This window comes from Argiope bruennichi, chromosome 4, assembly GCF_947563725.1.
Source record: "Argiope bruennichi chromosome 4, qqArgBrue1.1, whole genome shotgun sequence".
Classification (NCBI taxonomy): Eukaryota; Metazoa; Arthropoda; class Arachnida; order Araneae; family Araneidae; genus Argiope; species Argiope bruennichi.
The window spans coordinates 109,619,266-109,628,947 of record NC_079154.1 but is presented as its reverse complement, the minus strand read 5'-3'; the positions used below and the strand labels follow the sequence as shown (position 1 = coordinate 109,628,947).

At 26.4% G+C, this 9,682-nt stretch overlaps 1 protein-coding gene across 1 annotated transcript; it reads left to right on the top strand.

The window, feature by feature from the left end:
• Positions 1 to 439: 439 nt before the first annotated feature.
• On the top strand, positions 440 to 9,624 carry LOC129965536 (39S ribosomal protein L18, mitochondrial-like). The gene is made up of 5 exons (XM_056079510.1): positions 440 to 647; positions 3,914 to 4,079; positions 5,440 to 5,553; positions 8,469 to 8,586; positions 9,453 to 9,624. Exons 1-5 carry the CDS (start codon positions 539 to 541, stop codon positions 9,540 to 9,542), a joined length of 597 nt encoding a protein of 198 aa, XP_055935485.1. The 5' UTR covers positions 440 to 538; the 3' UTR covers positions 9,543 to 9,624.
• Positions 9,625 to 9,682: the final 58 nt, after the last annotated feature.

Below are 9,682 nucleotides of genomic sequence, written 5' to 3'. Positions count from 1 at the left end.
ATTTTAACAGATAGTTATTCTTGGTACCTAACGTCGAACGCCTCCGTACACTTAAATTTCATATTGTAAGTGATATGGTCTTAAATTATAAAGTTGGTGTACAGGTTCTTGTTTTTTCTTTGGCGTTTGACTCTGATTCAAATTTACCAAAATGTCTCTATTAAAGGTCAAAGATTTGTTAATTAAAAGATTGAAAATCACAACATATACGAACAATTTACAAGCCATTATATTTTTTATCTCTTTTTCATAAATATATTTTAATATGACAATAAGGATGCTTCTCAGGAATCAGACTTTAGGAAATTGTATCATCTTTTAAAGAATGCGATGCGCTCAAAGAATGTTTTTTTTAGCTCTAGTGTGACAATAGTTTCATCGAAACCAAACTCTCACTGAATGCTTAACTGTTAACTTTCGCTGTATTTTTTATAAACATTTGTTTTATTTGTTTACATGGTTGTATAGTAGATACATAATTGCTATAAAATTCTATTTTTTACAGAACTTTTTAAGTCGAAAATATAATTGACCAGAAATGAAGTTTAATTATTTGACCCGCAATCTTTACTTAACATCATTCAGACAATTTAACTGGAAATATCCTTATCCTAAACAGTTGCAACCATCTCCACCAGAAAAAGATGGTTCGTATTTCTTTTACTAATTTTTAGTTTTACTGGGTTTTGTAGAAAATCATCACTTTAAAATTATTTTAGATGTGAAGAGCTCCGTGAGTTTTACCAAAATCGTGATTTGTAAAAATAATATGCATTAAAATTGAATGTTCAAAATAATGAAAAGAAATAGATTATTTCTTATTTCCATAAAATGTATCGGTTTCTTTCGATGGTTTAAAAATTAGTTGCATTTAACATTAAATGTAATAAAAGAAAATAGTAGTGAGTGTGAATTTCTATAATTGAAGAAATAGTGAACTTATTTATGAAAAAAGTTTTCATTTTGTTTCTGATATTTAAAACTAAATATTTATATAAAATTTAATTTTAGATTTGAAACATTATTTTCGTTTTATTTCTTTCTCATTATTTCCTCCAGTGTTACAGCTCTTTCTTAATTTAATAATAAAATATGCTGGTGGTTTCTTTTCAAGTGTGGTAATTCTGACTACTATTACAAATTAAAGTTGATGCCAAATTCAAAATTCTTAGGCAATATTTTCTTGTTTGTGAAGTACAACAATGATGCCCTTTTGGTTCCTTTTTGATTTTGTAAATTTTTTTCTAAAAATGATGTGTTGTGTCTTCTTATGGTGAAAATACCCTGCTAAAGCTCAAGCTGGTGTGTGATTTAACTGATTTACTATGTTTATAACTTATTGAAGAAAATGAATCGTTCTTGATTTGCTTAAAGGATGAAGATTCATAAAAAATAATGGAATGAATGGCATCGCAGAGCGTAATAAATTTGGTGTGAAAACCCATCATGCTAAAATATAGCTGAGAAAGAGCAACTTCAGTGAGATAGGTAACCTAAGTATGTTTGAGATTTTAATTCTCATGTATTTGTAGTTGAATAGATAGTTAGTGAAAATATATTTTGGCCCACTGTGGTTTTATAAAAGATGGATTTGCTGTGAAGTGTGTATGAAATGATTGTGTTGGAAAGGGATATTCTAGGAGAGAATGAGGGAGAAGTTAAAGTTGATTAGAGAAAATTTGATAAATGGAAATATAATAGACATAAGAGAATTAAAAGAAAATAAGATTTAGAATTCAGATAGATACTAGCAATATATATATATATATATAACCAATCTAAAGTAAGAAAAAGTTTGAAAACGAAACAAAACAGTTTCGAAATCGCAACTAAAATTTATTACCTATTTAAACTAAAACCAAAAAGGAACTTCATAGTATTTAGAGAGCGCAATTGCAGCTATTTCTAAAACACAGATGAATTGATACAAAGGTATTAGAATCAAGTTAATAGGAAAAACAAAATTCAAATAAAAATTAAACCAAAAAAATTAATAAAAAAAGAATCCGGCCTGAAGACTTTTTCAAGGGTCACCCTCAGGCAGGGATTCAAATAAAGGGATTTTTTCTGTGAGGACATACAGACATTGTCTAATAATGATTCCTCGTGACCCGAAAATTTTAATAATTTTTTTGGTTTAATTTTTATTTGATTTTTGTTTTTCCTATTAACTTGATTCTAATACTTTTGTATATATATATATATATATATATATATATATATATATATATATATATATATATATATATATATATATATATATATATAATAGTTCACAATTATGCACACACACAAAAAATTGCTGGAGATCATAAAGATGCTAATGGATGAGGGCTATATACACTAAACCACTAATCTTTCTCAGAATTTCAAACACCTTGAAATGTGTCCAAACCAGTAATTTCTATTAAAGCATAATTTTTCTGATTAATACTTTCTCAGTAGGATGCAGTTTAAATAGTTTTTTTTTTTTTAAGTATGTTTACCTTTAAGAAGCATAAAATTTTCAGTTGTTATTTTAATTATATTTTAAGAAATTATTAATGTATTATATATATAATATAAAAATAATTATATATTATAAAAAGTGACTTTAAACACAAGAAAATAAATGTATATTAAGCCAGATGTGTTTCTGTCAGTTTGACAGGTAACTAAAATAAGTAAATAAGTATTAACCTTATGCCAGCAACCAATCATCAAAGATTTCTTAGCTTATAGTAGCCTGTGTTATTTTTACAATTTCAATATTTAGCAGGTAGTTTTGATTGAATATTGGTGAAAGTAACTTGTCAGATGGTGCTGTTGAGTCATGTGAGCATAATTAGATATGAGAGTGAGTATTTCATGTGAATATTAATAAAAATCTACTAGGCTCTGACTTCTGTGGCTAATAAAGCCAAAAAGCATTTATAAAATTAAAAAATTTTCATATGGTCCCTACTTAAAATGCCTCAGGTATTACAATCTCTGTTATTATTAACCATTGCAAAGACAAGTGTAGCTAGTTTGACAAACTAAACTCGTTATCTATAGCATTTAAAGTGAGGACCAGACAAAAATTTTTGTCTGAATAAAAAAAAATAAACATTCTGTAGCTTTGTGGACTGTAGAAGCCTTTGTGGCTTCACTGGCATATTGATTACAAAAAATTTGCAAAATAGATTAATTAATACTGTGAGTGTTCACTACAAGTGTGTGAAATCTTTGCAGCTTAATCACTAGTGTAGTTAACATTAAAAAGTAATTGGGAATTAATATTAAAGTATACCAGTGATCAATAGAGTGATGAAATGCAAAAATAATAATAATAATGTAAAGAAGATCAAAGATAAATTTTAGATACAAAGGAAGAAAATAAGTTCAGTTATCATAACACTAAACCAGAACTGATGAAATTTCAGACAGTTTTTACTAAACTCAATTGTATGTGGTAAATGCATTTAGATGTATTCCAGAGGTTTTTGGTACTCTCAGAGATAAGTATCACCTGACTTAAAAAATTTTTTTTTTCTTTTTTCAGTTACCATCAGTAGCTTTGCAAGTAGAAACTGCATCAAGGGCATGACATTTTTTTTTTTTTCTCTCTCGCTCTTTTACATTCATTATATTTTTCTTTCATAAGTGACATAAATGCATTTTTGTCTCCATAACCCCTCCCCCAAAATCTAATGCTCCAGACATTTATCCTCCCCCCCCCCAGGTCACTATGCCTATGCTTTGGTGTGCAGCTTCAGCTCTGAGTCCCTCCTTGTTGATTCATTTTTACAGAAAAGTTAATCATATAAATCAAGCTAATTAATTGATTAATATTAATCAGCTCATTTTGCAGTCATTAACATTTATTATTGATTTATATGGTATGAAAAATATTTATATAATAATTAATTTCATTATTTCTATTTCTTTTCAGTTATTGATCCTGAAAATACTTTTAAAATAGATAATCCTCTAAGTGAAAATGACAGATTTAATAATGAGTGCATTAACAGAAATCCTCGTAACTTAGAACAAATGTTGCTAGAGATCAAACCTAATGGCTTTCCTCTTGATGCACCTGATAGAGTATTTTGGAATAAGTATGCATTTTTTAATTATTCATTGGTGTTAGAAAAATATTATATAAACAGTTGTGGTGGATTGTGATGTGCAAGATTAGAACCTGGGACCTTGTGGTTCGCAGTCTAGTAACGTGACCACAATACAAAAGCAATTGCTCGGGTAGCGTAGCTGTTAACTGGCTTATAAGCTATTCACCACACAGTTAATAATTCAATAGTACTTATTAATTGATGCCAAAAATTTAATTATTTATTAAGGTAACAAAACAGTAATTGATGCCGAAAACTTAATTATTTATTTAGGTAACAAAACAGAACAGAAACTAACAAAACAGATTTAAAAAGTAATAAGCAAAGAAAAATCTTTATATTAATAGTTAATTCTGTAGTATTTTTATATTTATTAATTAATGCAAAGATGCATTCTAAGCTAGATACTTTTCTTAACTTGATAATAGTTGTCATGAAATAATTGTTGTCAGAGTTTACCTTAGGATTTGCAAGATCCATTTAAAAATATTAATTAGCTAGCTGATTTTCAATCAACTCACCGTCATTTTTTTTTTCTCGAATTTAGAATTATATTTTTTAGAAATGAATTTTTTTGACATATTTATTGCTATAACTTTTCTAAATAATTCAGAAGTTTTTCATTTTTAGTAAGCCTGTCTGTGCAAAATTTTGGACTCTTATAAATGTAACAAAAAGGAATTTGAATTGAAATTAAATTACCTAGAAGGTTAATTTAACAAGGTGCCAAGATAGGTTTTAATCGCATTAATTCGCCCCTGATTTGATTACAACTATCTTCTTAAATAATAGCTCACAAAAAACAATAGTTTTCCTACATTCTAATCTATAATTTTTAGCCCTCTTTTGATAGTACACAGGCCACTTTTTCTACTTCTGTCATTCTAGTTAGTATGTTAAAGAGATCCAAAATTAGTTTGTACTCTGACATGGAACTTTTTAGGAGCAAGGCCTTGTTGGGAGTAATTGAGTAACATTTTGCATTGTTTACTACACTAGGGAAAAACTTGAACTTTCCCTACAATTCTGTGGTTGTTAATGTGTTTGCAACATTTATTGAAAAGTGATATTTACGTCAGATTTTATTTTTCGACAACTACTGGTGTTATTTTAATTTATTGTATAAAAAATATTCTATTAATCTAATATAAAAGGAAATTTGCATTTTGAAAAGTTTCTTGATTATTATTTTTGCTATAATTTTTCATTTTATATTGATTGATATTTATTACTAATATATGTCTTTAGTAACATATTTGCATTAAAAGATATTTTCATACACCATTTCATGATATCAGTTGTATCTTTTTGAATACTATGCAATTTTATTTATTATCATGATTTTTAGATTGCATTTTGAAAGAAGTGGAAAGCATACTGCTGCAAAAGTTGTTCATAACAGTGGCCGCACTATTGTTTCAGCTTCTACACAAGAGTGGGCAATAAGAAAACACCTTAAAAGGTGTGTAGAATTTCTTGTTCATAGAGTTTCTCTATTACTTTTCTCTCTCTCTCTCTCTCTTTCCTTCTATTTAGTAATTTTCCAATTGTAATGATTAGACACATAAAAATCCTTTCACTTTTGAAGATAAATTATTAATATGAAAAATTGCATATTTTCAAATAAAATTTTTTTTTTTTTTTTTAGGTAGTGTCAATATACTTATTTAAAAATCTGATAAATTATCATTATTTATTTTTTTCACAAGTATATTCCATTTATAAATAGGAAATTTTATATTGTTTGCCAATGTATTCTAAAACCTTCTCGCTTTTGCGCATGCATTAGGATGGGTTTAATTCAGCAAAATAGGGATAAGAGGAAAGAAATGTTTACATTTACTAATAAAATAAATTCCAGAAATGGCACATATCCTTAAGTGTGTCACCCCTTAGTAAGATAAAACCATAGGAAAGTGGTCATTCCAGAGTACTGAAATGAACAGTATATGTATGTTTGTTTTTATTATTTTTATGAAAATTTATGATAGAAAGAACATGGATGTAGATCAAAGAGATTTACAGTGCATAAGAAATTTAGCATCATTAACATGTGTAAATTTTGTTTTAAATCCTTGTTTTTCAAACCTCCAGTTTATTGGAGAAAAAAAAAGTAATAACTTTTTTTAATTAAATAAGTAATTTTCAATCAGTTCTTTTTTTTGCCCCTGCTGATAAATTCTAATGTTTTGGTATAATTCTATGAAAAATAGAAAATAAGTTTTGTCTTAAGATTATGATATATTTATGTATTAATTTCTTATCTGAAGTACTTTCCCAATATTCATTTACAATCAAACTTTTTAAAATATTCATATTTATTCTTCTTTGTATATTTCATCAATCTTTTTGAGTTTTAACAAGAAGTAGGAAATAGATATGGCTAAATATCTTTCTTCAACTTAAAAAAAACCTCATTTATTAATTATCAACTCTTCATACAAAATTTTGAAACTCAGTGTGGTTAATTTCTTCAACTTTTGTATAAACTATAAATTCAGATTCCTATGTAAAAAAATTTTTTGGAAATTTATCACTGTTTATAGTAACTTATTAAATTTAGTTTGAACGGATGATAAGTATATTTTTATAATTATTGTTTAAGATAATTAAGAATTTATGTAATCATTTTTATACCATTTCAGAGTAAACATTTATTTATATTTGAGAGAAATAATATATTTTTCAATATTTATTTAATTTTACCTCTAGTATTGAAATTTACATTGGTTTTACTTGTCTATAAATGGTTTAATGCTCTAAGTGTCAAATCCAAAAGTAGATGAAATTATAATCAGCTTTATGTTCATTTTCATCTGTGACTTTGGCAGTAATTTTTGTTACATACAATTCATGCCATGTATTTGGAATAAGGTAGAGGAAGGCTTGGCATTTCTCTTATGGGGGGGGGGGGGGCTTTGCTGAAATCAATTCTTATAGGACATGAAACTATTTAATTTTTTAAAGATATTACTGCAAAGCAGTGCATTCATTAATAATTATTAGTTGTATTATTTAGAAAAAAAGCAATAAATCAAATAATTTTGCATGCAGTTCTGTATATACTATTATAATAATAAAATATTCTATAATTTATGAATTGTCATTTAAGATAGAAAAAAAAATTATATACTGATTTATTCCTGAATTCAATGTGATATTTTAGAAAACATTTCTATCTGTTTACAAATAGTGAAGAGTATAATATAAATAGTTTAAATTGATGCAATGATTCAATATTATTTGGTTAATGTAATCGATTCCTCTTCTGATGAAAGTTTTTTCAAAATAATGCAAGATTCCTCTATATTTAAGCACAACATTTTAAATAAATTTCCAGTTATTTTATACAATTAATAAGAAAAAATTATATTAATAAAATTAAAATATAAGTAGTACAAGTTTCTGAGAAAGATGCTAAAAGTTGCAAAGGCCCTTGTACTCTTTCAAACAAGTATATGTTTGTGAAAAGAAGGAATATTATTAATATGGCTGATTTAAAGACTATCCACCCATCTAACTGTATGAGAAAAAAATGTTCATATGATATGTTGGTAATAAAATACACAGGGTTATACTAAAAGGTAGCACAAGTTTTTTTCCCCTAAATATTGCATCTAATTATATACTTCCAGTAACAAAATTTTATTAAATAAGGTTACCAGTTGTGTGAAAACACTTTAGTTTTTCCTTTAAATTCATCTACACACACGTTTCACATTTCTACCAGCAAAATTTGTAGAGAAATGCATATTTTTAAATTGAGGAGGATTAACCATGAATTCAGATGAAAACATTTATTTCAGAAATACAAAAGAAAACTCCTACAGCAATTATTTGTCTTCAAAAATATATATTACAAGATTATTAATTGTATTCAAAAAGATGTACAGCCATGAAAAAAGATTACCATAAGGCAGCAAACAGTTTTAAAAGAAAACCACTGTGCCTGAAAGAATTAATTCTCCCCTTCCTCTTATAGAAAGCTTGATTTTTATATACATTTTTTTCCATGAATTTAAAACTATTTTTGAAAGTATTGTACTTTTAATTCATTTGCATCCACTATTCAATATAGATGTCTATCCTTCTTACAGGCCACATACTTTAGGATTATGAGTGTTAATTAGTCAATAAGAAGAAAAAAAATTCTCTCGATTACTGTTGAATTTTGTATGCTTTTTATGTTGCTAATAGACTTACTTAAATTCAGAAGAAATATTACTTCTTTTATTACTAAATAATTGTTTCAAAATTAAGGGATATAGGTTATTATATACAGGTTATATAGTCTAAAATTTAATTTATTTAATTTGTTGAAGTTATAAACTTGTAATGATAACTTTTGTTAAATACATTCTATATAATATTTTTCAGCACCATTGACAAAACTGCAGTGTATAATATTGCTCGCATTCTAGCTCAGAGGTGCTTAGAAAGTGGAATATACTTTGTAAGCAAAGAATTTAGTGCACATGAGTTACAAACAAATAAGGTAATTCTTTTGCATGGTTTGAAACTATTTTTTGTGTATCATTTGTGTAGTGCAATTATAAATGTAAGATTTTGTTCAAAGTATTTCTTTAGATTATTATATACTTACCTTGGGAGCAATCTGAATTTGTATAATATTTCTAAATAGATGAATTTAGTTTATTAAATAACACAAAAATAAGATTTTTCTAATATATGGTGATATACAGAATTATCCAAGTCCTAACAATATTGTACATAAGGGCTTCTTGAAGTTATCAATAATAAAGGAATTAGAATTATCTTCAGAATAGTAAATCAGAAAATTTTTACATAATATTATTATTTCATTTGCTTAATCTATAGAAATTATAGCCAAATACTTTATTAATAAGTGAAGGTGCAAAACTAGAAATCAGATAGTTTTCTATGGCCATAATATTGGCATCCTTATGCTTTAAGGCACAGCATAGCCAGACTTGGCTCTGTATTATTAAATCCTACTATTACTACTATGTAAATTATAATTATGTTTTTAATATTTATTTATTTGCAATATGAAGTTACTATCTTTCGCACATACGATGGCTGTTACACTTTAGAAAAAAGTAATAATAAGACATTTTGCATCAGACCATAAAATCTGCTGTCAAGCTTACTGGAGATTTCTAAATGTTATAACTATTTTTTTAATCTTATGTTGAGAGTTGTTCTAATGAGCAGTGAAATAAATCTTTATTCAATGCATCAAAGAGTTAAGAGATAAGTGCATGACTACAAGTTATGAATATTTAGTAAACTTGCAAAAATCAAGTGAAAAACTTAAAAATAATGCAGTTAAATTATAATAATTACTATAATTTAGTGATGAATATTTTCTAATTGCAGGTTCAACTTCTATTGAAAACATTAGAAGAAAATGGACTAAAAACTGAAGAACTTAGTGCAATTAGACCAAAGGATGAACATTATCTCTGATTTGCATTATGTAATTTTAGTAACTATGTAAATACTGTTTCTTATATGTTGCTTATATATATAAAATAAAATAAGAAATCCATTTGGTAGGGCATTTTTTTTACTGATATCATATTTAATAAAATAACATTTTTGTTCAA

What these genes read in the sequence shown, in the direction of transcription:
- LOC129965536 (XM_056079510.1), top strand. Translation starts at nt 539, where the DNA reads ATGAAGTTTAATTATTTGACCCGCAATCTTTACTTAACATCATTCAGA. An exon ending in ATCTCCACCAGAAAAAGATG is followed by an intron (nt 648 to 3,913) that starts GTTCGTATTTCT and finishes ATTTCTTTTCAG; the next exon opens with TTATTGATCCTGAAAATACT. An exon ending in GATAGAGTATTTTGGAATAA is followed by an intron (nt 4,080 to 5,439) that starts GTATGCATTTTT and finishes CATGATTTTTAG; the next exon opens with ATTGCATTTTGAAAGAAGTG.